This window comes from Saccharomyces cerevisiae, chromosome XV, assembly GCF_000146045.2.
Source record: "Saccharomyces cerevisiae S288C chromosome XV, complete sequence".
Taxonomy (NCBI): domain Eukaryota; kingdom Fungi; phylum Ascomycota; class Saccharomycetes; order Saccharomycetales; family Saccharomycetaceae; genus Saccharomyces; species Saccharomyces cerevisiae.
Window position 1 is genome coordinate 101279 of NC_001147.6, and position 27249 is coordinate 128527.

The 27249-nt window shown below is 37.9% G+C and overlaps 16 protein-coding genes and 2 non-coding genes across 18 annotated transcripts, besides 5 other annotated features; 10 read left to right on the plus strand and 8 right to left on the minus strand.

The window, feature by feature from the left end:
• Positions 1-196: 196 nt before the first annotated feature.
• Positions 197-1951, plus strand: PAP2 (non-canonical poly(A) polymerase PAP2; the record flags this gene model as incomplete). The annotated part of the gene is made up of 1 exon (NM_001183369.1): positions 197-1951. One exon carries the CDS (start codon positions 197-199, stop codon positions 1949-1951), a length of 1755 nt encoding a protein of 584 aa, NP_014526.1.
• An 87-nt stretch (positions 1952-2038) lies between these two features.
• Positions 2039-2647, minus strand: PTH4 (Pth4p; the record flags this gene model as incomplete). The annotated part of the gene is made up of 1 exon (NM_001183368.1): positions 2039-2647. The coding sequence occupies one exon, from the start codon at positions 2645-2647 to the stop codon at positions 2039-2041; it is 609 nt and encodes a 202-aa protein (NP_014527.1).
• Positions 2648-3047: 400 nt separating this feature from the next.
• SKM1 (putative serine/threonine protein kinase SKM1) lies at positions 3048-5015 on the plus strand (the record flags this gene model as incomplete). Its single annotated transcript, NM_001183367.1, has 1 exon — positions 3048-5015. One exon carries the CDS (start codon positions 3048-3050, stop codon positions 5013-5015), a length of 1968 nt encoding a protein of 655 aa, NP_014528.1.
• Positions 5016-5431: 416 nt separating this feature from the next.
• MSB4 (Rab GTPase-activating protein MSB4) lies at positions 5432-6910 on the plus strand (the record flags this gene model as incomplete). The annotated part of the gene is made up of 1 exon (NM_001183366.1): positions 5432-6910. One exon carries the CDS (start codon positions 5432-5434, stop codon positions 6908-6910), a length of 1479 nt encoding a protein of 492 aa, NP_014529.1.
• A 69-nt stretch (positions 6911-6979) lies between these two features.
• On the minus strand, positions 6980-7618 carry MDY2 (Mdy2p; the record flags this gene model as incomplete). Its single annotated transcript, NM_001183365.1, has 1 exon — positions 6980-7618. The coding sequence occupies one exon, from the start codon at positions 7616-7618 to the stop codon at positions 6980-6982; it is 639 nt and encodes a 212-aa protein (NP_014530.1).
• A 279-nt stretch (positions 7619-7897) lies between these two features.
• Positions 7898-8611, plus strand: SHR5 (Shr5p; the record flags this gene model as incomplete). Its single annotated transcript, NM_001183364.1, has 1 exon — positions 7898-8611. The coding sequence occupies one exon, from the start codon at positions 7898-7900 to the stop codon at positions 8609-8611; it is 714 nt and encodes a 237-aa protein (NP_014531.1).
• A 407-nt stretch (positions 8612-9018) lies between these two features.
• Positions 9019-9360, plus strand: ZEO1 (Zeo1p; the record flags this gene model as incomplete). Its single annotated transcript, NM_001183363.1, has 1 exon — positions 9019-9360. One exon carries the CDS (start codon positions 9019-9021, stop codon positions 9358-9360), a length of 342 nt encoding a protein of 113 aa, NP_014532.1.
• Positions 9361-9683: 323 nt separating this feature from the next.
• SUF1 lies at positions 9684-9755 on the minus strand. The gene has a single exon. It is a non-coding gene; the product is annotated as a tRNA-Gly (tRNA).
• A 397-nt stretch (positions 9756-10152) lies between these two features.
• INO4 (Ino4p) lies at positions 10153-10608 on the minus strand (the record flags this gene model as incomplete). Its single annotated transcript, NM_001183362.1, has 1 exon — positions 10153-10608. One exon carries the CDS (start codon positions 10606-10608, stop codon positions 10153-10155), a length of 456 nt encoding a protein of 151 aa, NP_014533.1.
• A 215-nt stretch (positions 10609-10823) lies between these two features.
• YOL107W (uncharacterized protein) lies at positions 10824-11852 on the plus strand (the record flags this gene model as incomplete). The annotated part of the gene is made up of 1 exon (NM_001183361.1): positions 10824-11852. The coding sequence occupies one exon, from the start codon at positions 10824-10826 to the stop codon at positions 11850-11852; it is 1029 nt and encodes a 342-aa protein (NP_014534.1).
• A 163-nt stretch (positions 11853-12015) lies between these two features.
• Positions 12016-12348: a long terminal repeat (Ty1 LTR).
• Positions 12349-12523: 175 nt separating this feature from the next.
• YNCO0002W lies at positions 12524-12596 on the plus strand. The gene has a single exon. It is a non-coding gene; the product is annotated as a tRNA-Thr (tRNA).
• Positions 12597-12606: 10 nt separating this feature from the next.
• Positions 12607-12705: an origin of replication (ARS1509; Autonomously Replicating Sequence).
• A 154-nt stretch (positions 12706-12859) lies between these two features.
• WSC3 (Wsc3p) lies at positions 12860-14530 on the minus strand (the record flags this gene model as incomplete). Its single annotated transcript, NM_001183359.1, has 1 exon — positions 12860-14530. One exon carries the CDS (start codon positions 14528-14530, stop codon positions 12860-12862), a length of 1671 nt encoding a protein of 556 aa, NP_014536.1.
• A 587-nt stretch (positions 14531-15117) lies between these two features.
• Positions 15118-16176, minus strand: NDJ1 (Ndj1p; the record flags this gene model as incomplete). Its single annotated transcript, NM_001183358.1, has 1 exon — positions 15118-16176. The coding sequence occupies one exon, from the start codon at positions 16174-16176 to the stop codon at positions 15118-15120; it is 1059 nt and encodes a 352-aa protein (NP_014537.1).
• A 248-nt stretch (positions 16177-16424) lies between these two features.
• Positions 16425-16762: a long terminal repeat (Ty1 LTR).
• Positions 16425-22350: a mobile genetic element (YOLWTy1-1; Ty1 element, LTR retrotransposon of the Copia (Pseudoviridae) group; contains co-transcribed genes TYA Gag and TYB Pol, encoding proteins involved in structure and function of virus-like particles, flanked by two direct repeats).
• On the plus strand, positions 16722-18044 carry YOL103W-A (gag protein; the record flags this gene model as incomplete). The annotated part of the gene is made up of 1 exon (NM_001184383.1): positions 16722-18044. One exon carries the CDS (start codon positions 16722-16724, stop codon positions 18042-18044), a length of 1323 nt encoding a protein of 440 aa, NP_058182.1.
• On the plus strand, positions 16722-21990 carry YOL103W-B (gag-pol fusion protein; the record flags this gene model as incomplete). The annotated part of the gene is given in 1 exon segment (NM_001184384.2): positions 16722-21990. Coding segments are annotated over 1 exon segment (5268 nt in total).
• Positions 22013-22350: a long terminal repeat (Ty1 LTR).
• Positions 22351-22722: 372 nt separating this feature from the next.
• Positions 22723-24552, plus strand: ITR2 (myo-inositol transporter ITR2; the record flags this gene model as incomplete). Its single annotated transcript, NM_001183357.1, has 1 exon — positions 22723-24552. The coding sequence occupies one exon, from the start codon at positions 22723-22725 to the stop codon at positions 24550-24552; it is 1830 nt and encodes a 609-aa protein (NP_014538.2).
• A 166-nt stretch (positions 24553-24718) lies between these two features.
• TPT1 (tRNA 2'-phosphotransferase) lies at positions 24719-25411 on the minus strand (the record flags this gene model as incomplete). The annotated part of the gene is made up of 1 exon (NM_001183356.1): positions 24719-25411. The coding sequence occupies one exon, from the start codon at positions 25409-25411 to the stop codon at positions 24719-24721; it is 693 nt and encodes a 230-aa protein (NP_014539.1).
• A 292-nt stretch (positions 25412-25703) lies between these two features.
• IZH4 (Izh4p) lies at positions 25704-26642 on the minus strand (the record flags this gene model as incomplete). Its single annotated transcript, NM_001183355.1, has 1 exon — positions 25704-26642. The coding sequence occupies one exon, from the start codon at positions 26640-26642 to the stop codon at positions 25704-25706; it is 939 nt and encodes a 312-aa protein (NP_014540.1).
• Positions 26643-27249: the final 607 nt, after the last annotated feature.

Sequence of the window (27249 nt, forward strand, 5' to 3'; positions counted from 1 at the left end):
GAAGAAACCTGTATTCATCCTCGGCTTCTTGTATATGATTCTAAAATAATGTGTGAAAAAAAAAATAAAATAAAAAAAAGAGGAAAATAATATAGAATAACTATTAAGTTTCATTAAAAAAAAACCATTTGAATATACGACCAAAAACGTTACGCTTTCATAAAGTGTGAATAAGCAAGGGAACTATACTTGAAATATGGGGGCAAAGAGTGTAACAGCCTCTTCTTCAAAGAAGATTAAAAACCGGCATAATGGGAAAGTGAAAAAGAGCAAGAAAATCAAGAAAGTACGGAAACCACAGAAGTCTATATCCTTGAACGACGAAAACGAAGTAGAGATTTTACCTAGTCGTAATGAGCAAGAGACAAATAAATTACCTAAAGATCACGTCACGGCGGATGGAATTCTTGTATTAGAACATAAATCTGATGATGATGAAGGATTCGATGTCTACGATGGACATTTCGATAACCCTACTGATATTCCCTCGACTACTGAAGAAAGTAAAACGCCTTCATTAGCAGTGCACGGGGATGAGAAGGATCTTGCTAACAATGATGATTTTATCTCTCTTTCTGCTAGTTCTGAGGATGAGCAAGCCGAACAGGAAGAGGAGAGGGAGAAACAAGAATTAGAAATTAAAAAAGAAAAGCAAAAGGAAATCCTTAATACTGATTATCCATGGATTTTAAATCATGATCACTCCAAACAGAAAGAAATCTCGGACTGGCTAACCTTTGAAATCAAGGATTTTGTTGCCTATATCTCACCAAGTCGTGAAGAAATTGAAATTCGTAATCAAACCATAAGTACAATAAGAGAGGCTGTCAAACAGTTATGGCCAGATGCTGATTTGCACGTGTTTGGATCATATTCTACCGATTTGTATTTGCCTGGTTCCGATATTGATTGCGTGGTAACGAGCGAACTTGGTGGTAAGGAAAGTAGGAATAACTTGTATTCGTTAGCAAGCCATTTAAAAAAAAAAAATTTGGCAACAGAGGTTGAAGTTGTCGCCAAAGCTCGCGTTCCAATCATCAAGTTTGTTGAGCCACATTCAGGGATCCACATAGATGTTTCATTTGAGAGAACAAATGGTATTGAAGCAGCAAAGCTTATTAGAGAGTGGTTGGACGATACCCCCGGCCTGAGAGAATTAGTCCTTATCGTAAAACAATTCCTACACGCAAGAAGACTAAATAATGTGCATACCGGTGGTCTTGGTGGGTTTAGTATTATATGTCTTGTCTTTTCCTTTTTGCATATGCACCCACGTATAATAACTAACGAAATAGATCCAAAGGACAACTTGGGTGTGCTCCTGATAGAGTTTTTTGAACTTTATGGGAAAAATTTTGGTTATGATGATGTTGCACTGGGATCATCGGATGGATATCCAGTATACTTTCCAAAATCGACATGGAGTGCTATTCAGCCTATTAAAAATCCATTTTCATTGGCCATTCAAGATCCAGGTGATGAATCAAATAACATCAGTCGAGGGTCCTTTAACATTCGAGATATTAAAAAGGCATTTGCTGGTGCTTTTGATCTGTTGACGAATAGATGTTTTGAATTACATTCAGCAACTTTTAAGGATCGATTGGGGAAAAGTATATTGGGAAACGTGATCAAATATCGTGGAAAGGCAAGAGATTTCAAGGATGAAAGAGGTCTAGTACTGAATAAGGCTATTATTGAAAATGAAAACTATCACAAGAAACGTAGCAGAATAATTCATGATGAAGATTTTGCCGAAGATACAGTTACCTCCACAGCCACCGCTACCACAACAGATGATGATTATGAAATAACGAACCCACCTGCTAAGAAGGCTAAAATAGAAGAAAAACCTGAAAGTGAACCGGCCAAGAGAAATAGTGGAGAGACATATATCACTGTCTCTAGCGAAGATGATGATGAAGATGGATATAATCCTTATACCCTTTAATATGTGCCTTTTTGTTTAAATGATGCACTGAACTGTACATCACTGTGTACCTGGATAGAATGTGTGTTTAAATATGCGTATTATGTATTAATAATTGAATTTAATTTTACTTCTGTTTTTCTTTTTATCGCTGTGAACTTTTTTGTCAAGAAGTCGCTCTTTGTTGGCTTTCTCTTTTATTTTATTCCATTTCTTTGAGGTCTCAGCAGTGGTATCATTAGGAAATTGGCACGTTTGCCGAATTTCTTGAACCAACTTCTCGAAGCATTTTAATTTGTTGGTTTCCCTTGACCTAGTTTCATCAGATTGAATTACTATAGAATCGCTGCCCTTAGCGTAGTATCGAAACCTGCCGCTACTTAAGATGTTTCTCACTTCCTGAGGAATCCAAGCACAGTTTGATAAACCAGAAAGTGTCAAAGTACATTTACTATTTACCTTATTAACGTTTTGGCCTCCTGGCCCGCTGGCTCTATCGTAACGTAAAATAAATTGATTTAAGGGCAAGCCCGTTACGTTAAGTGCTCCTACCCAGTTTCTTGCCTGGACGAAGTCAGATTTCTTTCCGATCTTTTTATTACTAATCAATCTGACTGCCTCTTCAACGAACTGTTGTTTCTTGCAGTGCAACATTGGTTGAAGTACAAACAGAGGGGAGCGCCCAGTAAGTTTAAACTTTCCCATCAATGTTGTCATATGATATTTCTTGGCGTGTTTCCCTTCAATTTACTGAAAGGCAAACAGTAATGTTAAGGATTCTGTTGTTTTTTTTTACCGTATACGCTTGATTTCGTCAGCCCCTTGGAAGACACGAAATGTTGACTATCCGCTTCCAGATCTGGTAAAAGATTGATTTGCGATAATTCCTGTTGTTGTCATCACGGGTGTTATGGTTTGTTGTAAACTAAAAAAAGAATGAAGGAACAGGACGCAGATTCATCTAATCAAGTTCTGTGGGGAGGTCCCCAGTGGTAAGTGAATAAATATTCGCTTTATGAAGACCTACACCTGGTTTTCTCAATGGATCAGACGATAAGTACAATTTTTGTAGAGCTATACTCGAGGACAATCAGACAAAACGAAAGAATATCTTTCGATGAAGGGCGTAAAAAAGGAAGGATGGATATCTTATAAAGTTGATGGATTGTTTTCGTTCTTATGGCAAAAGAGATACTTGGTACTGAATGATTCGTATTTAGCATTTTACAAAAGTGATAAGTGCAATGAGGAACCAGTCTTATCTGTGCCTTTGACTAGTATAACAAATGTTAGCAGAATACAATTGAAACAAAATTGTTTTGAGATTCTTCGGGCAACAGATCAAAAAGAGAACATATCCCCCATAAACTCCTACTTTTATGAATCAAATTCCAAAAGATCGATATTCATTTCCACAAGAACCGAACGGGATTTGCATGGCTGGCTTGATGCCATTTTTGCCAAATGTCCTCTCCTTAGTGGTGTTTCATCACCAACAAATTTTACACACAAAGTACACGTTGGGTTCGACCCAAAAGTGGGAAACTTTGTTGGAGTACCTGATAGTTGGGCTAAACTACTACAAACCTCAGAAATTACGTACGACGATTGGAACAGAAACTCAAAAGCTGTTATTAAAGCACTGCAATTTTATGAAGATTACAATGGACTGGACACAATGCAATTCAATGATCACCTCAACACAAGCTTAGACTTGAAACCTTTAAAAAGTCCGACAAGGTATATTATAAACAAGAGGACTAATTCCATCAAGAGATCAGTAAGTAGGACGCTCCGAAAAGGCAAAACAGATTCCATTTTACCCGTCTATCAATCAGAACTTAAACCATTCCCAAGGCCTAGTGATGATGATTATAAGTTTACCAACATAGAGGACAATAAAGTACGCGAAGAAGGCAGGGTGCATGTTAGTAAAGAAAGCACGGCAGATTCCCAGACAAAGCAGTTAGGAAAGAAGGAACAGAAAGTCATTCAAAGCCATCTGCGAAGGCATGATAATAATTCAACATTTAGACCTCATCGACTAGCACCATCTGCACCTGCTACAAAAAATCATGATAGTAAAACTAAATGGCATAAGGAGGATCTCCTTGAACTTAAGAATAATGATGATTCGAATGAAATAATAATGAAGATGAAAACTGTTGCAATTGATGTAAACCCAAGACCGTATTTCCAACTGGTAGAAAAGGCTGGTCAAGGAGCAAGTGGTGCAGTATACCTGTCAAAGCGAATAAAATTACCTCAAGAAAATGACCCGAGATTCTTGAAATCACATTGCCACCGAGTCGTAGGCGAAAGAGTGGCCATTAAGCAGATACGTTTATCTGAACAACCAAAGAAACAATTGATTATGAATGAACTCCTAGTGATGAATGATTCGCGCCAAGAAAATATCGTTAATTTCCTTGAAGCCTATATTATTGATGACGAAGAGTTATGGGTGATAATGGAGTACATGGAAGGTGGCTGCTTAACAGATATATTGGATGCTGTAGCAAGGAGCAATACCGGTGAGCACTCATCGCCGTTAAACGAAAACCAAATGGCATATATAGTAAAAGAGACGTGCCAAGGTTTGAAGTTTTTGCATAACAAGAAAATTATCCATCGAGATATCAAATCTGATAATATCCTTCTGAATTCCCAAGGGTTAGTGAAAATTACAGACTTCGGTTTTTGTGTGGAATTAACAGAAAAAAGAAGCAAGCGTGCCACAATGGTAGGTACTCCATATTGGATGGCACCTGAAATAGTGAATCAAAAGGGATATGATGAAAAAGTCGACGTTTGGTCTCTAGGGATAATGCTTATTGAGATGATAGAAGGTGAACCGCCTTACCTAAATGAGGATCCTTTGAAGGCGCTGTATCTGATAGCTAACAACGGTTCACCAAAATTGCGTCATCCAGAGTCAGTGTCCAAGCAAACCAAACAATTCTTAGATGCCTGTTTGCAAGTGAATGTCGAATCAAGAGCATCCGTGAGAAAACTACTAACGTTTGAATTTTTGTCAATGGCATGCAGCCCTGAGCAGCTCAAAGTATCCTTAAAGTGGCATTGAAATTTAGCTTTTTTTTATTTAGGAGAAACAATATATATATATATGTATATACGTATGTATGATTCATATTTTAATCGCATTTTTATTTCATCTAAAACAATTACTCTTTTTGATTATTTATAGAAAAAAAACAACAATGATACGTTTGCTTCGCGTTATGTCAATAGAAAATGTAAAAGGAAAAAGAATGTGTTGCTATTCGTTAGGCGGATTTACGGATGGAAGACATATCTATGAACTGAGCTTACAAACGCTTTTAGCGGGGACAGTTAATCATTTTACGGATGATTTTATAAGAATAAACTATTTTTGAAAAGTTAGGATAGTATTTTGTACATTTGGCACCGAAGTAATTCAAAATCGAGGAAGACTCGCACACTTTTACAATCACAGAAGGCAAAACCCGGCATGACAGGATGATAATGTCATCAACTATGTCGACAGAAGCCGCCTTGGTACCGAACGAAAGTGTTTTTGACACAGTTTCGTCATTCAACGAAGACGATGCCAATTATAGCGTTCTTGATTTATACGATGACGACGATGAAGGGGATGATAGTTCTACAGTAGAACGAAAAGAAATATTGACAACACGTGAGCTTGAAAAAGCAAAGGCGTTTACCAGCTTAATCATGGCAGATCCTGAGAATTTTGATAGATATGGATTTAGCAAGAAAGGATATTTCATTAGTCAGGAAGAATACGACAAATGGTGGACAGAATATAATAGATACACCGAAAGAAGAAAAAAAAAGTGGGAGAACTTTCTTCTTAAGAATAAGATTGAGCTCCACAATGATAATCCTCTAGTATATCCTGCAAGGACAGATGAATTGTCAAAATTTGTTAGAAAAGGTATACCAGCAGAATGGAGAGGGAATGCCTGGTGGTATTTTGCTGGTGGACAACGACAATTAGACGCAAATGTTGGCGTTTATGATAGACTGAAAAGTGACTGTCGCGAGGGTGCCGTATCTGGTAAAGATATGGAAGCTATAGAACGGGATCTTTATCGAACGTTTCCCGATAATATACATTTCCATAAGGAGTCCTTCCAAAATGGAGAGCCGGCGATCATCCGATCATTGCGTCGAGTATTAATGGCCTTTTCTGTTTATGACAAGACTATTGGATACTGCCAATCGATGAATTTTCTCGTTGGATTGCTATTATTGTTCATGGAAGAAGAGAAAGCATTTTGGATGCTGGTTATTATTACCGGTAAGTATTTACCTGGCGTGTATGAATCAGACTTAGAGGGTGCGAACGTGGATCAAGGGGTGTTGGTGTTATGTATCAAGGAATATTTACCCGAGATATGGTCACACATTGAGTCATCGTATATGAATGGCAATGGCAGCACTGACCAGATATCAGGGCCAGCATCGGGGGAAGAATATCTCTGCAGGCTGCCTACGCTGACGCTGTGTACGGCAAGTTGGTTTATGAGCTGTTTTGTGGGCGTGGTGCCCATCGAAACGACCCTGAGAATATGGGACTGTTTATTCTATGAAGAGTCTCATTTTTTATTTAAAGTGGCTTTGGGGATACTGAAATTGAGCGAAAGCGAGTTTTTGGAGAGTAAAAGCCAGAAACTGTTTAGACAGTACTCTTCGTACACCTTCGGTGGTAGTAATGACTCTGATTCAACTTTCAAAAGATTAAAGAACAAGATTAAGACGCAGGAAGAGGCAGATATGGAGATTTTGCAAGTGATTCAAAATTTCCCAAAAAGATTGCTCAATCCGAATGATATCTTTGAGAAAGTCCTGATGAAGAAGAAGGTTGCGTTGAATGGTATTACCCAGGAAAAGATTGATCGCGGTAGAGAGTATGTGGCGATGGCGAGAAATAGACAAAGGGCGAGTAGCCGCCCAAAGGAAAGAAGAAAATAGTAAGCGCAACCGTGATAAAAAGCGCAACTGTGTAAAATAACAAGTATGTACGTACTAACTATACTAATCTTATTTGGCCAGAGACCAGCCTTTTTGTAGACGCTCCATGACTTGCCTAACCGCAGCCTGATCGTTCTCGAAATTGTTCTTCAGAAGAGCCTCGATATCATCCCAGGGCACAGTGAGTTCCTGTGGAGGAGCAGGAGCAGGGGAGTTAGTGGATTTCTCGGCTTCGGGTTCCTTAGATATAGTCGGATTCGGCTTAATCATGACTGTGATTGTGGAATTGGCAGGCGTGACCTTCAAATCCGATAAGAACAGGTTATCGTGGAGGACTTTGCCCTTCAAAAGCAGTTTTATCTCGCTTATGTGGGAGGCCTTTTCCTCGCTGATCAAGTGCTGTTTTATTTGTAAGATAGTATCTGATGGGCTGAAATCATGCTCGATGGAGAACTTGGGAGCTTGAATTTTCTTTAAGGTTAAGTGGACGGCGGCGTTGTCTTGACCTTGCTGATCTTGGTGCAGTTTTAACTTCTTGGCACGATTCTGCTTATATTTATACTTCAAAGTAGGCAACGGGACACCCAAATTGGTAACATCCTTCAGAGGTTTAGTATAGCTTTTTGGTAGCTTCGGTTCAGTTAAAGTGGCTAAGGTCAAGAATTTACTAACGAACTCGTGTTCTGGACCGCTGGCGGATGTGCTCATGATTAATTTTGTATAAAGTTATTATTCTTCGCTAGTTTATCTCTGTATCGGTCTGTTCTAACCCTTTTCTCCAACTATGTTCTCCTGTGCATGTTTTCTTCTTTTCGTTTTTCCTTTGTTTTTTTTGGTCGTAGTTGTCGCAAGCTCGGCCTCCGGCCTGATTTTAAAACTATTCCTAATTCAAGATTCGGTAAAAAAGATATATAATAGCTAAGGGGAGGAGAGGAATAAGAGGAAAAAGTTACATTAGAGGACAATACTCAATCTAACCCTTACTAGATGTGCGATAGCCATCAAAAGGAAGAAGATAACGCAAATACGAGCGAAAGGGCGTTATTTTTTAATTACCATGAGTTTTCGTATTCATTCTACGAAGACCTCGGTTCCGAAGACGCTAAACCCACAGAGCACGACGAAGACCACAAATTGTGTATTACACATTTCCCGAATGTGTATGCTGCTCGGGGCTCTGCCGAGTTCCAGGTGACCCGGGTGGTACGAGTGCCCCGGCGGTTCGATGAGTCTCGCAGCAGCCTTGAAACGCCACAATTTAGTACACAGCTTCCCGGTAGCGAGCCGGCGGCAATCGTGGGCGACGATGGCACTAGCTTTGTGCGGTGCGGGCGTTACGACATTGGGGATCACGTGTTTGGCTGCTCCTCCGTCTCGCCTCTGTCAGAATATCTTAGTGCGGCAGAGCTCGCGGAGGTTGTGCACCGGGTAAACGGATTCTTGCTGCGTGAAGAAGGTGAGGTGTTCGGGTGGCGTAACTTAAGTGGCCTGTTGCTCGATATGCTTACGGGCGGTCTGTGGAGCTGGGTTTTGGGGCCCCTTCTTTCTAGACCTGTGTTTCAGGAGTCTCTCGCGTTAGAGCAGTACGTGGCGCAGCTAAACTCGCCGGGAGGTCTGCTTCACGAGCGCGGTGTGCGCCTAGTATTGCCCCGACGGTCCGGGTGCCTATCCCTAGATTTCGTCGTGCCCCGACCCAAATAGTTAAACGTGTGGTTTATGGGTGCACCAGGGCTTTATCGTGTTTTATATCGATGGCGATTTGTGCCTCCAGTGTATTTTTGTATATCCAATTAAGGTTTCTTACCTAATTTTATTTTTATCATCTTTAGTTAATGCTGGTTTGCTCTGTTTCTGCTGCTTTCTGTGCGGTTCTCCTCTTCTCTTGTTTCTTCGTGTTGTCCCCCATCGCCGATGGGCTTATATGGCGTATATATATAGAGCGAGTTTTTACGTCGAAGATCATCTCAGTTTGCTTGATAGCCTTTCTACTTTATTACTTTCGTTTTTAACCTCATTATACTTTAGTTTTCTTTGATCGGTTTTTTTCTCTGTATACTTAAAAGTTCAAATCAAAGAAACATACAAAACTACGTTTATATCAATTAATAATGTCTGAAATTCAAAACAAAGCTGAAACTGCCGCCCAAGATGTCCAACAAAAGTTGGAAGAAACCAAAGAATCTTTGCAAAACAAGGGCCAAGAAGTAAAGGAACAAGCTGAAGCTTCTATCGACAACCTAAAAAATGAAGCTACTCCAGAAGCTGAACAGGTGAAGAAGGAAGAACAAAACATTGCTGATGGTGTCGAACAAAAGAAGACCGAAGCTGCCAACAAAGTTGAAGAAACTAAGAAGCAAGCTTCCGCCGCCGTCAGTGAGAAGAAGGAAACCAAGAAGGAAGGCGGTTTCTTGAAGAAATTGAACCGTAAAATTGCTTCCATTTTCAACTAATCACACTTGAATGTGCTGCACTTTACTAGAAGTTTCTTTTTCTTTTTTTAAAAATAAAAAAAGAGGAGAAAAATGCTGTTTATTCTGACCTTTTACATAAATTTTTCTTAATTGTATCTATCTAATAACTAATCAATATAATAATAATAATACTAATAATAATAATAATAATAATAATAATAGTAGTAGTAGTAGTAGTAGTAATAATGATGATGATGATGATGATGGATGATCAAAAGCCACAAAAAAGAATGCTCCGAGAATAACCTCGGCGGTTATTTCACGTCCCGGAGGAAAAAAAGTTTGATAAGAAAGTAAAAATATGAGCGGTACGAGAATCGAACCCGTGTCCCCACCTTGGAAGGGTGGGATGATAACCACTACACTAACCGCCCGGGTTAATTGTTATTAGTTGGTGAAACTGATCTCAATCACTATAACATTATGGTCTCTTAATAGCAAAGGCCAACCAACTGACTTCTTGCAAACTGATGTTCAATTTTAGCTCTAAAATAAAACAATGTAAAAGAAAGATAAAATGACATAAAGCACTATCGCTTCAACGGCAAACAATATTGAAAAAGTATCACATTATAGTAAGTTGAACACTAAAAGATTAAATAAATACTTCGGCACACTTTCGATGAAGGAAAGCATTAGTAGTAACGTATATATATCATTGTTGTTGCTACTTTTCTTTGTGGGATATGCACCACTCCCCTCTGCAAAGTGAAGAAAAGGTATGGGAAGAATTTCTTCGCTTATATTACTTACTTTACCCTACTCCTTGAATCACTGACCACTCTGTCCATCACCCAGCTCCCAAATTAACTCCTTCGGTACTAAATCCCGAATGTTTCCATTTTGTTCTTGTACGGGATCGCTGCTGCTGCTGCTGCCGGTTTTTGCCTCATGCTTAGCTATGATTTGTTTTCTCAGCTTTTCATTCCTTTCATACAACCAACTTAAGTAACTCAAGCTTTTCAGGTATATGATTAGTTCTGACCGACTTTCCTGGGGTTGCAGGTCAGGTACTACTGCTACCAGTTCGTCAAATATAGCTCTTTCCAATTCTCTCCTTTTTTTTTCAGACGAAACATGATTTATACGTATTTGACCATCAGTCAATTTATTAATCTTCTTAGACCTGCGTTTCCTTTTCTTCACATTAGCCAGTTCACCCTTTATCTCCTTAATCTCGGACAATCCCGGCTGTATTGTTTGTATCTCCTTAATATCGTTCGTCATTATTGCTTTTCTCTTTTTAGTTCAAGCCGCCCTCTTAACTCCTTCGTCAAGCTTATCTTGTTGGCATTGGAATTTCGCAAACGCAATCGCGCCTCTGTCTTTAAGGTGAGAAAAACATGTGAATATTTTGTTTGATACGTAACAAGCTCATACAAACCAAGCCAAGAAAAAGAAGACGACTAATCTATTTATAACAAAGATATTTGTTCACTATAATGCAATATAGTTCGAGGTTCCTAGAATTGAATATCCCGGATTCATTTTTAAATATCAATAAGATTCCTGATGCTACTAAATTTATTACAGTCACTTATATATGCTTAACTGCAACCCTTTTCTGTATAAGGAGATCCTTGTACAACAAGCTAGTTCTTGAAGACCCTAACTTGGACTACAACTTGATTACTTCGCCGCTTTTGCAAATGGTACCTTCGCAGATTTGGAGGTACCCCACCTCATTAGTTCTATCCAACTTCATCGACACTAAAGCTTGGAAGGTGGTAGTGAACTTATTGAATTTGATCATTGGTGGATCCTTCATTGAACGCAATTGGAACTCTTCCAAAGAAATGTTCAAATTTATCATAGTTTTAGGTTCTCTTACAAACGTTCTGATCATCATGCTGACTTTGTTAGTATCTTTTTTCTCTAATAAGGTAAGGCTGGATATTCCCTTAGACGGGAACTACACAATTTTAATCGGTTTCCCTATCATTTATAGACAGTTATTGCCTGAAACAACTATAATCCATCTGAAGACACCTCAATTTTTGGCCAAAAACTTTAGGTTCAAATTACTACCCATTTTTGTAATGTTTACAATGACGGTAACCCAAATAATATGGTTTCATCATTTTGCTCAATTGTTCTCCATTTGGGTTACCTTTTTTGCCAGTTGGTCGTACTTGAGGTTTTTCCAGAAACTTGCACCCTTGAATTGTCCCTCTTTGCCAACAACTAATTCTCAAGGTGGTCAGGAAATATTGGTCGGCGATGCATCTGATACTTTTCAATTGATTTACTTCTTTCCTGATCTAATTAAGCCGATTTTGAGGCCGATTTTCAATTTCATTTATAATGTAGTTGTTGTAAAATTTAAAGTCATTAAACCTTTTCATGATATTGATATAGATATTGGGAACACCATCGCAGAAAGTAGAGGCGCCAAAAAAATTATGACTGTAGAAGAAAGACGAAGACAGTTAGCTTTACAAGTTTTGGAAGAGCGTATGGTAAACCCTTGATATATGGATCTATATAACTTGAAATATGCTCTATTATATCGTGATTTAATGACGGCTGTTGGCATTTCGGTCTTTACCAAGGTAGTAGGATTTGTATGCTGAATGTGCGCCAGTACTATCGAACCATAGAAACCCATATATTCCCCAATATTAATAATTCTACTGAGAAATGGGTGAATTTTGAAATAATTGTTGGGATTCCATCGTTGATAAAGGCTATAATATTAGGTATACAGAATGTACTAGAAGTTCTCCTCGATGATATAGGAATCCCCATAATGGAATCTATATTTCTATGTACCAATATTACGATTATTCCTCATTCCATTTCATATGTTTCATTATCCTATTACATTATCGATCCTTGCATTTCAGCTTCCTCTAACTTCGGTGACAGCTTCTATAATAACTTATGTCACTATCTAACACCGTATATGATAATATATTGATAGTATGACTACTAGTTGATAGACGATAGTTGGTTTTTATTCCAACATCTACATAGTGGCACTCACTACGCTGCTAAATTTGATCATTTGGTGAATAATTTGATAATTAGTAGTTCTTCTCCGGGATATAGGAATCAACAAAAGGAAAACGATAGTTTTACATAATAATATTAATTTATCTTGCTTGGTTCGCCTTTGAAGAGCGCAGCTTTCAGAGATTTAGCTTCTATGGCCAAGTTGGTAAGGCGCCACACTAGTAATGTGGAGATCATCGGTTCAAATCCGATTGGAAGCATTTTTTTTTAATATTTTAAAATTGTTTATATTTTTGTACCACAAACATCATTAGAAGCTGCAAATGAAGTGAATCAGAAAATTTAAAAATGAAACTAAATACTAAATATTATTGTTCTTTTTCTAACAGTTGAAGTGCCAAAAGCAGTAAATTGTTTAAATATTAGGGTATAAAACATGATATTATAAAGTTAATGATTTAGAATGGCTCCGTCCAGCAGAACCAGTTGATTACCATTAATGTTGAGAGTTTATGCGAGTTTTTCAGGCTCGATTATGAGATACGGTACTAGATAATTCAGGATTATCAGGATTATCAGGGTTTACCACTTGCAATGGTCCGCTCATCATCATGTCGGGTAAAGAATTGGCACTGAACCTTTCATTTGCACTATTCAAAGTATTTGCCTCTTCAAAAACTGTCGATGGAAGGTTCTGTTTCTGAACCGTAGCATCTTGTAAGCCAGCCAAGTTGTTTATGATGCTTCCACTGGTGTTTGAACTAGGACTACTATAATTTGCACCATTACTCATAGAAAAACCATACATATTACTTGTACCGATAGAACCCGCTGTATTACCCCTTGAATGTCTCATCCAATTTGTCGTACCAGAGGAGGGAGGCGGTCCTATTGGATTTGCATCCTCATCACCGAACGAATAGGGCTGATAATGTTTCGTTTCCTCCAAGTCTAATTGGTCGTGCGATTTCCGTCTCCTCCATATCAGGAACAATAGAATCAAAATAATAAAAATTACGCCAAACACAACACCAATAACAATACCGGCAATGGCTCCACCACTCAGACGCTGCTTCGAAGTCGAATTAGATCTATTATTTGAGGCGGCAGCAGTAGCAGTAGCTACCTCAGAAGATCGTTCAACCACGGATGTCCTCGTAACAAATATTGTTTCCTGATGTTGATCAGAAGTACTCACGATCGCTTTTGTAACCACACTAGTCACTAGTTCCACTGAGGTAACTATTGGTATCGTTGATGACGTACTAGGGGTCATTGAGGTCACTTTTGGAGTTGATAGTGTGCTGCTACTCGAGGACACTGGCACCAAGGTGGAAGAGGGTGAAGAAGTACGGCTATCGACTGTGGTATGCTCAGATGAGGACAATGTAATGGATGAGGAGCTAGACGTAACAGAAAAGATAGAGGTAGTAGAGGAGGTAGTAGAGGAGGTAGTAGAAGAGGTAGTAGAAGAGGTGGTAGAAGAGGTGGTAGAAGAGGTGGTAGAAGAGGTGGTAGAAGAGGTAGTAGAGGAAGTCGAGGAAGAGGTAGTAGAAGAGGTGGTAGAAGAGGTGGTAGAAGAGGTGGTAGAAGAGGTAGTAGAGGAAGTCGAGGAAGAGGTTGTTGAAGTGGTAGAAACTGTCGTGGCTATCATTTCAGAACTTTTCATATCTGTTGACGTTCTCCTAGTAGTTGAAGAAATTTGGGCGGAGGACAATGAAGAAGTTGTTGAGGGCATATAGGAAGTGCTAGACCCTTCTTTGGAAGAGGAAGATTCAACCGATGAAACAAAAGTTTCAGCATTTACATACACGTTCATGTACGATGACCCTCCACACATTTGGTAAGGCCAGCCAGAGCATTTAGTTCCACAGTTTGAATCTGTTGATTTCGTCAAAGAAGTCAGAAAACTTACCGAATTACCGCAGTAACAATCTGACCCGTTAAATAATGCTACTACTGCTGACTCAGGGCACTGGTTTTGACAGTATGACACTGATTGATATATGTATGAGTTTTTCAGAGACAGTCCAGCAGACTGGATATCCGCGGCACTGTAACAGCCTTCATAATTAAAATCAGCATTAACCAGCCCAATCAGAGATTGACATAGCAAACTTAGAAGTATAAATGAGATATACCCGATTTTAATAGTTCCTTTATTTGTTAATTTTGCAAACCATACTCTTTCCATTTTATATTGTCTTCTGCTAAAAAAACAAACTATACGGACATGAATTTCATATAATGCACAAAGAAAATAGCTCACCAAATATTTCTCGAGGATTATCACTAATTTCGAGGAACAATAGAAAATTAGTATGGCGAGGGATCAAAAAATTTTTTATAGCAAATGTTTGGAAAGAAAAAAATGTATAACGAATGCAATTGTTTTATTGAAGTGTAAGAAAAATCAATATCTAACCTAGATACTATTTCAGGCAATGAAGTAAAACAATGGTCCTGGTCTGCAGTATACCACTTACGTTAAAAAGCTTTTTAAGATTAGTGCGGAGGCATAATTACTTTTTTTATAATAAAGAAAAAAATTCTCGAGTGGCTAAAATAAGAAGTTTGCCCGGATCTCAAAGGAGAGCGGGATGACGTAAAAATTCCTGATTTTGGAAAAATGCATTCCTACTAACGAATCGGCTGGTAAAATTAGGTTAAAAATCTCCTAGTGAAAGGGCAAACAGAAAAAAATCTTCACATTAAGCAAGATTTAAAGTAAACAGCAAAGAAAAGTTTTTTTTGGTTCAGATGTAATATGGATAGCCCGTTTTAACAATTCAGAATCTCATCTGTAAAGCATTGTAATATCGCTGAAAAAGTGAAAAACATTAGTTTCTTGACTGCTTCATCATTTGAATGGTCTTCCAATACCAAGAGATGTGCTGGCCTGACAAAGGATTTCACCCTCTCACTTGTAATTTCATCTGCCATCTGCACAATACCATTTGTAAAAATTAAAATACCGTTTTGACAATCTAGCCATAAACCAAAATTCAGTTTATATTTTCTGGGTTTTCTGAAAACGTCCAAGAGACTCAAAGCATTTTTATTAAGTAAAATTGTTGTGAATTCATCAATCGAACAACTGTATGAAGGTTGGAATGTAAAGTACCTTTGTGTTAATTTTATTACGAGTTCCCTGAGAACATTCGGAATGTTCTGATGGACCGTGGCATTTGGCTGAGTTAATTCAGACCATTGTTGCCATTTCACCAACAGGTCATGTAAAATAAGCTCATTAAACGACTCAATGAGTTTTGACCAGTTAGCGTAAACTTTGGTGAAATCTTTTTCTGGGCCAAATTTTGTTAAAACGGTTTCAAAGCGATTAACATATTCCTGAATTAGCTTGTAGGTTTTGGAGTTGGATTTGTCAAAGGAACAAATTCTAGGTATAATACACATCTTTAGTAATTGACTTCTATGGCGGGATACTCCAGAATTGACGACATTAACCAAGGTGGTATCACTATCGTTCCGATCTTCCCCTTCCTTTTGCCTGCTGAGTTGGAAATAGTGTGAAAAATCCTTCTGAACCAAAGAACTCAATTGACAATCTTTAAATATTTGCAGTGGGTAGTAACGTTTTGTAGAATCCTGCAAATTCGTAACGAGATCGACTTGATTCAAACAATATAACACAAACACGTAGTTCTTATGACCTCTAAACATCGGCGGGCAAACATTCGACGCAACTCCTTCTAGTGGCAAGAAATTAAGTTCCTCTTGCAGAGTATGCAACTTTGAGTCATGGAATTCAGTACAATTTCCAGAGGATGATGCTACAGGCTGCAGCAAAATACTTGCTAACCTATTATCCTTACTCATTATAGTTTTTCTACCTGTATTTTTATCCTAAGTTGTATATGGTATAGTTCATGACAATATTTTTGATATATCTGTCAAAATAGCCGCCCAACTTCTACGCCCGGTACGTCACTGAGTACGAAACGGATATATATCTTCCATTTGTAACTATTACTCTCAACTACAAAACAAAACGTGGTTGCTAGTCTTAGTGATTTTATTTACCACATGGATTACTTTAATTCGCATACTTTTCCATCCACTCCTTCTGTTGGAATAAAAATCCACTATCGTCTATCAACTAATAGTTATATTATCAATATATTATCATATACGGTGTTAAGATGATGACATAAGTTATGAGAAGCTGTCATCGATGTTAGAGGAAGCTGAAACGCAAGGATTGATAATGTAATAGGATCAATGAATATAAACATATAAAACGGAATGAGGAATAATCGTAATATTAGTATGTAGAAATATAGATTCCATTTTGAGGATTCCTATATCCTCGAGGAGAACTTCTAGTATATTCTGTATACCTAATATTATAGCCTTTATCAACAATGGAATCCCAACAATTATCTAATTACCCACAAATTTCTCATGGTAGCGCCTGTGCTTCGGTTACTTCTAAGGAAGTCCACACAAATCAAGATCCGTTAGACGTTTCAGCTTCCAAAACAGAAGAATGTGAGAAGGCTTCCACTAAGGCTAACTCTCAACAGACAACAACACCTGCTTCATCAGCTGTTCCAGAGAACCCCCATCATGCCTCTCCTCAACCTGCTTCAGTACCACCTCCACAGAATGGGCCGTACCCACAGCAGTGCATGATGACCCAAAACCAAGCCAATCCATCTGGTTGGTCATTTTACGGACACCCATCTATGATTCCGTATACACCTTATCAAATGTCGCCTATGTACTTTCCACCTGGGCCACAATCACAGTTTCCGCAGTATCCATCATCAGTTGGAACGCCTCTGAGCACTCCATCACCTGAGTCAGGTAATACATTTACTGATTCATCCTCAGCGGACTCTGATATGACATCCACTAAAAAATATGTCAGACCACCACCAATGTTAACCTCACCTAATGACTTTCCAAATTGGGTTAAAACATACATCAAATTTTTACAAAACTCGAATCTCGGTGGTATTATTCCGACAGTAAACGGAAAACCCGTACGTCAGATCACTGATGATGAACTCACCTTCTTGTATAACACTTTTCAAATATTTGCTCCCTCTCAATTCCTACCTACCTGGGTCAAAGACATCCTATCCGTTGATTATACGGATATCATGAAAATTCTTTCCAAAAGTATTGAAAAAATGCAATCTGATACCCAAGAGGCAAACGACATTGTGACCCTGGCAAATTTGCAATATAATGGCAGTACACCTGCAGATGCATTTGAAACAAAAGTCACAAACATTATCAACAGACTGAACAATAATGGCATTCATATCAATAACAAGGTCGCATGCCAATTAATTATGAGAGGTCTATCTGGCGAATATAAATTTTTACGCTACACACGTCATCGACATCTAAATATGACAGTCGCTGAACTGTTCTTAGATATCCATGCTATTTATGAAGAACAACAGGGATCGAGAAACAGCAAACCTAATTACAGGAGAAATCTGAGTGATGAGAAGAATGATTCTCGCAGCTATACGAATACAACCAAACCCAAAGTTATAGCTCGGAATCCTCAAAAAACAAATAATTCGAAATCGAAAACAGCCAGGGCTCACAATGTATCCACATCTAATAACTCTCCCAGCACGGACAACGATTCCATCAGTAAATCAACTACTGAACCGATTCAATTGAACAATAAGCACGACCTTCACCTTAGGCCAGGAACTTACTGAATCTACGGTAAATCACACTAATCATTCTGATGATGAACTCCCTGGACACCTCCTTCTCGATTCAGGAGCATCACGAACCCTTATAAGATCTGCTCATCACATACACTCAGCATCATCTAATCCTGACATAAACGTAGTTGATGCTCAAAAAAGAAATATACCAATTAACGCTATTGGTGACCTACAATTTCACTTCCAGGACAACACCAAAACATCAATAAAGGTATTGCACACTCCTAACATAGCCTATGACTTACTCAGTTTGAATGAATTGGCTGCAGTAGATATCACAGCATGCTTTACCAAAAACGTCTTAGAACGATCTGACGGCACTGTACTTGCACCTATCGTAAAATATGGAGACTTTTACTGGGTATCTAAAAAGTACTTGCTTCCATCAAATATCTCCGTACCCACCATCAATAATGTCCATACAAGTGAAAGTACACGCAAATATCCTTATCCTTTCATTCATCGAATGCTTGCACATGCCAATGCACAGACAATTCGATACTCACTTAAAAATAACACCATCACGTATTTTAACGAATCAGATGTCGACTGGTCTAGTGCTATTGACTATCAATGTCCTGATTGTTTAATCGGCAAAAGCACCAAACACAGACATATCAAAGGTTCACGACTAAAATACCAAAATTCATACGAACCCTTTCAATACCTACATACTGACATATTTGGTCCAGTTCACAACCTACCAAAAAGTGCACCATCCTATTTCATCTCATTTACTGATGAGACAACAAAATTCCGTTGGGTTTATCCATTACACGACCGTCGCGAGGACTCTATCCTCGATGTTTTTACTACGATACTAGCTTTTATTAAGAACCAGTTTCAGGCCAGTGTCTTGGTTATACAAATGGACCGTGGTTCTGAGTATACTAACAGAACTCTCCATAAATTCCTTGAAAAAAATGGTATAACTCCATGCTATACAACCACAGCGGATTCCCGAGCACATGGAGTCGCTGAACGGCTCAACCGTACCTTATTAGATGACTGCCGTACTCAACTGCAATGTAGTGGTTTACCGAACCATTTATGGTTCTCTGCAATCGAATTTTCTACTATTGTGAGAAATTCACTAGCTTCACCTAAAAGCAAAAAATCTGCAAGACAACATGCTGGCTTGGCAGGACTTGATATCAGTACTTTGTTACCTTTCGGTCAACCTGTTATCGTCAATGATCACAACCCTAACTCCAAAATACATCCTCGTGGCATCCCAGGCTACGCTCTACATCCGTCTCGAAACTCTTATGGATATATCATCTATCTTCCATCCTTAAAGAAGACAGTAGATACAACTAACTATGTTATTCTTCAGGGCAAGGAATCCAGATTAGATCAATTCAATTACGACGCACTCACTTTCGATGAAGACTTAAACCGTTTAACTGCTTCATATCAATCGTTCATTGCGTCAAATGAGATCCAACAATCCGATGATCTTAACATAGAATCTGACCATGACTTCCAATCTGACATCGAACTACATCCTGAGCAACCGAGAAATGTCCTTTCAAAAGCTGTGAGTCCAACCGATTCCACACCTCCGTCAACTCATACTGAAGATTCGAAACGTGTTTCTAAAACCAATATTCGCGCACCCAGAGAAGTTGACCCCAACATATCTGAATCTAATATTCTTCCATCAAAGAAGAGATCTAGCACCCCCCAAATTTCCAATATCGAGAGTACCGGTTCGGGTGGTATGCATAAATTAAATGTTCCTTTACTTGCTCCCATGTCCCAATCTAACACACATGAGTCGTCGCACGCCAGTAAATCTAAAGATTTCAGACACTCAGACTCGTACAGTGAAAATGAGACTAATCATACAAACGTACCAATATCCAGTACGGGTGGTACCAACAACAAAACTGTTCCGCAGATAAGTGACCAAGAGACTGAGAAAAGGATTATACACCGTTCACCTTCAATCGATGCTTCTCCACCGGAAAATAATTCATCGCACAATATTGTTCCTATCAAAACGCCAACTACTGTTTCTGAACAGAATACCGAGGAATCTATCATCGCTGATCTCCCACTCCCTGATCTACCTCCAGAATCTCCTACCGAATTCCCTGACCCATTTAAAGAACTCCCACCGATAAATTCTCATCAAACTAATTCCAGTTTGGGTGGTATTGGTGACTCTAATGCCTATACTACTATCAACAGTAAGAAAAGATCATTAGAAGATAATGAAACTGAAATTAAGGTATCACGAGACACATGGAATACTAAGAATATGCGTAGTTTAGAACCTCCGAGATCGAAGAAACGAATTCACCTGATTGCAGCTGTAAAAGCAGTAAAATCAATCAAACCAATACGGACAACCTTACGATACGATGAGGCAATCACCTATAATAAAGATATTAAAGAAAAAGAAAAATATATCGAGGCATACCACAAAGAAGTCAATCAACTGTTGAAGATGAAAACTTGGGACACTGACGAATATTATGACAGAAAAGAAATAGACCCTAAAAGAGTAATAAACTCAATGTTTATCTTCAACAAGAAACGTGACGGTACTCATAAAGCTAGATTTGTTGCAAGAGGTGATATTCAGCATCCTGACACTTACGACTCAGGCATGCAATCCAATACCGTACATCACTATGCATTAATGACATCCCTGTCACTTGCATTAGACAATAACTACTATATTACACAATTAGACATATCTTCGGCATATTTGTATGCAGACATCAAAGAAGAATTATACATAAGACCTCCACCACATTTAGGAATGAATGATAAGTTGATACGTTTGAAGAAATCACTTTATGGATTGAAACAAAGTGGAGCGAACTGGTACGAAACTATCAAATCATACCTGATAAAACAGTGTGGTATGGAAGAAGTTCGTGGATGGTCATGCGTATTTAAGAATAGTCAAGTAACAATATGTTTATTTGTTGACGACATGATTTTATTCAGCAAAGACTTAAATGCAAATAAGAAAATCATAACAACACTCAAGAAACAATACGATACAAAGATAATAAATCTGGGTGAAAGTGATAACGAAATTCAGTACGACATACTTGGCTTAGAAATCAAATATCAAAGAGGTAAATACATGAAATTAGGTATGGAAAACTCATTAACTGAGAAAATACCCAAATTAAACGTACCTTTGAATCCAAAAGGAAGAAAACTTAGCGCTCCAGGTCAACCAGGTCTTTATATAGACCAGGATGAACTAGAAATAGATGAAGATGAATACAAAGAGAAGGTACATGAAATGCAAAAGTTGATTGGTCTAGCTTCATATGTTGGATATAAATTTAGATTTGACTTACTATACTACATCAACACACTTGCTCAACATATACTATTCCCCTCTAGGCAAGTTTTAGACATGACATATGAGTTGATACAATTCATGTGGGACACTAGAGATAAACAACTGATATGGCACAAAAACAAACCTACCGAGCCAGATAATAAACTAGTCGCAATAAGTGATGCTTCGTATGGCAACCAACCGTATTATAAATCACAAATTGGCAACATATATTTACTTAATGGAAAGGTAATTGGAGGAAAGTCCACCAAGGCTTCATTAACATGTACTTCAACTACGGAAGCAGAAATACACGCGATAAGTGAATCTGTCCCATTATTAAATAATCTAAGTTACCTGATACAAGAACTTAACAAGAAACCAATTATTAAAGGCTTACTTACTGATAGTAGATCAACGATCAGTATAATTAAGTCTACAAATGAAGAGAAATTTAGAAACAGATTTTTTGGCACAAAGGCAATGAGACTTAGAGATGAAGTATCAGGTAATAATTTATACGTATACTACATCGAGACCAAGAAGAACATTGCTGATGTGATGACAAAACCTCTTCCGATAAAAACATTCAAACTATTAACAAACAAATGGATTCATTAGATCTATTACATTATGGGTGGTATGTTGGAATAAAAATCCACTATCGTCTATCAACTAATAGTTATATTATCAATATATTATCATATACGGTGTTAAGATGATGACATAAGTTATGAGAAGCTGTCATCGATGTTAGAGGAAGCTGAAACGCAAGGATTGATAATGTAATAGGATCAATGAATATAAACATATAAAACGGAATGAGGAATAATCGTAATATTAGTATGTAGAAATATAGATTCCATTTTGAGGATTCCTATATCCTCGAGGAGAACTTCTAGTATATTCTGTATACCTAATATTATAGCCTTTATCAACAATGGAATCCCAACAATTATCTCAACATTCACCCATTTCTCACCTTCAGCTCAAATCCTCATCCCGGAACCTTTTTTCTTATTTGTTCCCTCTTCTACTACAAGAGCTTTCAAATTGTAGTCAAAAACCCGCTTTACTAAAAAAACATCGCCAAAAAAATTTCCAAAATCGCTCGTCTTGCCACTAAAAGTATGCAAAATATTATGTGAAGCAAAGTTATTTCGTGTCTTCCGCCTAACAGAACGTAAGCAGTTGACCATACTTTAGTATAGAGTACGAAAAAACACAAAGAATACCTTAATAAAATAAACATTGTCGTTCGCTAGGAAAACGGTAACGAAAACAAAAAACTAAAAGAAGAAAAGAGGCAGGACGCAGTAAAAGCAAGAAAACTGCTTTTTTTTCATGGCTGAAATGAAGAATTCGACAGCTGCTAGTTCCAGATGGACGAAGAGTCGTCTCTCCCATTTCTTTCCCTCGTACACTAATAGCAGTGGTATGGGGGCCGCCTCAACTGATCAATCTTCTACGCAGGGAGAAGAACTGCACCATAGGAAGCACTGTGAAGAAGACAATGATGGTCAAAAACCGAAAAAGTCTCCCGTATCCACCTCTACAATGCAAATAAAATCTAGACAGGATGAGGACGAGGATGACGGTCGAATTGTCATTAAACCAGTTAACGATGAAGATGATACATCAGTGATTATAACTTTCAATCAGTCAATATCCCCTTTTATTATTACATTGACATTCGTTGCGTCCATTTCTGGGTTCATGTTTGGTTATGATACTGGTTACATATCGAGTGCGCTAATTTCTATCAATAGAGATTTAGACAACAAAGTTTTAACTTATGGAGAAAAAGAATTAATTACGGCCGCCACATCATTGGGCGCTTTGATTACAAGTGTGGGCGCTGGTACTGCTGCTGATGTGTTTGGAAGAAGACCATGTTTAATGTTCTCCAATCTGATGTTTTTGATCGGAGCAATTTTACAAATTACCGCGCACAAGTTTTGGCAAATGGCGGCCGGTAGACTGATTATGGGTTTCGGTGTCGGTATTGGTTCTTTGATTTCTCCTCTTTTTATTAGTGAAATTGCTCCTAAGATGATCAGGGGTAGGTTAACCGTTATAAATTCCCTATGGCTGACAGGTGGTCAATTGATTGCTTACGGTTGTGGTGCGGGCCTGAACCACGTCAAAAACGGTTGGAGAATCTTAGTTGGTTTGTCCTTGATACCTACTGTTTTGCAGTTTTCTTTTTTCTGTTTTTTGCCGGATACACCAAGATACTACGTAATGAAAGGCGATTTAAAGAGAGCAAAAATGGTTCTCAAACGAAGTTACGTAAACACTGAAGATGAAATAATTGATCAAAAAGTTGAAGAATTATCTAGCTTAAATCAATCGATACCAGGAAAAAATCCAATAACAAAATTCTGGAATATGGTCAAGGAATTGCACACTGTGCCTTCAAATTTCAGAGCTTTGATTATTGGTTGTGGTCTACAAGCCATTCAACAATTCACAGGTTGGAATTCCTTAATGTATTTCTCCGGTACAATATTTGAAACTGTTGGATTCAAAAATTCTTCTGCCGTTTCTATTATTGTCTCAGGTACTAATTTTGTGTTCACATTAATAGCATTTTTCTGTATTGATAAAATCGGCCGTAGGTACATTTTACTGATTGGACTACCTGGTATGACTGTGGCGCTGGTTATATGTGCTATAGCGTTCCATTTCCTAGGTATTAAGTTTAACGGTGCTGATGCAGTAGTGGCATCTGATGGATTTTCATCTTGGGGCATTGTCATTATCGTATTTATTATTGTGTATGCAGCCTTTTATGCCCTCGGTATCGGCACTGTTCCATGGCAACAATCGGAATTATTTCCACAAAACGTCAGAGGTGTAGGGACATCCTACGCTACTGCCACCAATTGGGCAGGTTCTTTAGTCATTGCGTCTACGTTCTTGACTATGTTACAAAATATTACACCAACGGGTACATTTTCATTCTTTGCCGGTGTAGCATGTTTATCAACCATTTTTTGTTACTTTTGTTATCCAGAACTATCAGGATTGGAGTTAGAGGAAGTTCAAACAATTTTAAAGGACGGATTCAATATCAAAGCCTCTAAAGCTCTAGCTAAAAAGAGGAAACAACAGGTGGCCGAAGGTGCTGCCCATCATAAACTCAAATTCGAACCTACACAGGAAATTGTAGAAAGTTAGACTGCTACACCAACAAAAAATAAAAGATAAAGAACAAAAAAGAAGGAAGAAAGCTATAAAAGGGAGACAATTCATTTCATCTAATCTTAAAAGTTTTTATTTAAATATATAAGTAAGAGCGAAGTATTTAAAAATAAAAATTCATAAAAGTTGAGCTTGATGAAAGTTATATCTTTTCGAGCGGTATGTTTCTTTCGTGTAAAATTCTTCTTAAAGTATCTAACTTCTCCTCATCTTTCAAGTTTCCTTTAACTACAACTTTTTGGATCAATTCAACGGGAATACTGCTGCTTAAGTAAACATTATTGAGCGACCTGAACATTTTCAAAGTTTGAAAGAATAATGGAGAATGGCAGTCGATGAAAATATAGACGTTACTTGAAGAACGCATTCCACTAATAACTCCCTTCGCGTGCAACATCCCCGGCGATAAATGGACATGATTTCTACTCATTGGTGATATTGCTCCGGATTCAATAATCTTTATGACAGATTGAAGATTTGTTCCATGAATTAGTTCCTGTGGTAACTGCGACGCTTCAGTAATTGGTACGAGAACCTCATCTGATGGCTGAATCGATTTGATTGAATGTCCCTGAGTAGCACAGATCCATTCTTCGTCCGCTCCTAACGTTTTTATATGAAAGCGTTGTTTGTCATTTTCCTTAACAATGCGATGGATATCATCCACCGTACATTTATGAGTTTTCAATCTATTATGAGACAATAGTTCTTTCAGCGGTGTATAACCGTTTGAGTCAATAGTCAACTTTTCTTTCACCGCTGTATGTCGAAGCAGATATGATAAAGCTTTGGAAAGCTGTACATCCCTTTTATCTTTTTGTAGTACCTGGCGCATTGTCAAGTCCACCTTTCCCAGTCATTCTGCTCAATTCTGTAATAATGTATTATGCATTTTGCCATTATTTTGATGAGCTTTCCTCGCGTCACGGTGTCAGTAAAAAAGAACAAATACATCACGAAGACAGAAATACGGACAAGAACCGCAGAAGACATTAAAGTCAAAACATGAAGCTTAATTCAACTCGTGTAAGTATCTTTAAAGGAGATACACTTCCCATTCTTGAATTATTTTTTTATTTAATTTGCCTTATTTATTCAATTATTTATTATGTGAGCACCAGCTGAGTCTAAGACTTGAAATTAATTAATTCGGGCTGATTCAAACTTGAATGCATCAAAATATAAGATTGAATCAAAATGAAAAAATGGTAAAAAGCCGTACCAGAAATCAAGAGATGGAAAAGGTACTCGGAATGATTCCAACCTTCTTCCTTTTTATTTCGTCTGAACAATGATTCAGGGAACCTGGTAACGTAAATTATAGATGCCGCTACCAAAGCCACAAGTTCCCACGTAATTGCGTTCACTTTTATCCTCTCTTTCAGGTTTTCTAAACCATCAAAGGTGATTATTGCGGTTAATAGTGGCAAGGAACAACACACTACTGATACCGAAATGAAGAAAACTGTTTTATTGAATCTTTTCGAGGAAATGAGTTTGTCCGTCAATATAAAAAAGTATGCCACTAATCCTATGAAGTTCATTAAAAGGGTAAAAATTTTGAAGAAAAACACGTAATCATAGAATAGATAATAAAGAATTGTGATTTGTGATGATATCAATAAGTTGATATTCGATAAATACGAAAACTTCTGCCAATGTTCGAGATGTTGTTGTAGAGAAATATTTTTGACGAAGTGATAAATGAAATGCACCATACAAAATACAAAAACGTTCAATAAATAAAAATTGAATACAATGTAGTCTGTCATTGTAGTGGTGGTGGGGAACAAAGGTATCAAATAAAAGTCCGTGAAAAATATTAGGAGACAAAATGACAGCATCGAACCCAAGAGATATATTAGTGCTACTAGTGACTCGTTCCTACTGGATTTATTTTTGTACTGTTTCTGCAATTTTGCCAAGTCATGGAATGGAAAACCCTTCTTTGTTTCTTTTGTCTCTGCATTCTCGTTCGAATCTGTCCCCCTAGTATCATTGCTCTCTTTCTCAGTGGTTGTCTCGCATTTGACTGGGCTTTGCTCTATTGTAGTCAATGAAACCATACTGTCAATATATATGTACCTTTATACCAATATTATATGCGCTGACAAGAACTTTAAGAAATTAATTTCCTTTTCTACTTTTTTTCATTTTTATTTTACTTCTGCGTCCATATATCCGGACCATATATATGAGTGTAAATCATTTAGCTGTTGACACCATTGAGTATTTACAATTAAAACCAATTGAGCTCAACAGGCTTGCGTTGAATAATGTTGAGCTGCCCAACGAGCCCTTTTCTCGCGGAGTGCTGTCCGAATTGTCCGAGTTTTTATACGGACAGAACTATCGCTTCTTTGAAGTATATATAAGAATAGACCGGCTGTTCACCCCGTATCCTCCTTTTCTATCTCTTGGCTTGCTATGTTTCAATGTCAGCCTTTGCTTTTATGTGCCCTTGCATACACGTGAATATGTCTATTTTATGTAAACTATAACAGCTGGTACTGCCCGTACATATGCTTAAATTAAATAGCTATTGACGAAGGCCCATTTTCTCGTAGAATATCAGGGTAACATATGGAATAATCATTTTTCTCTGTCTATAAGTAGTAAGACTATTGCTTCTGATCCTTCTGTCAATCGCCTGTCTCCAGTTTTATTTCTTGT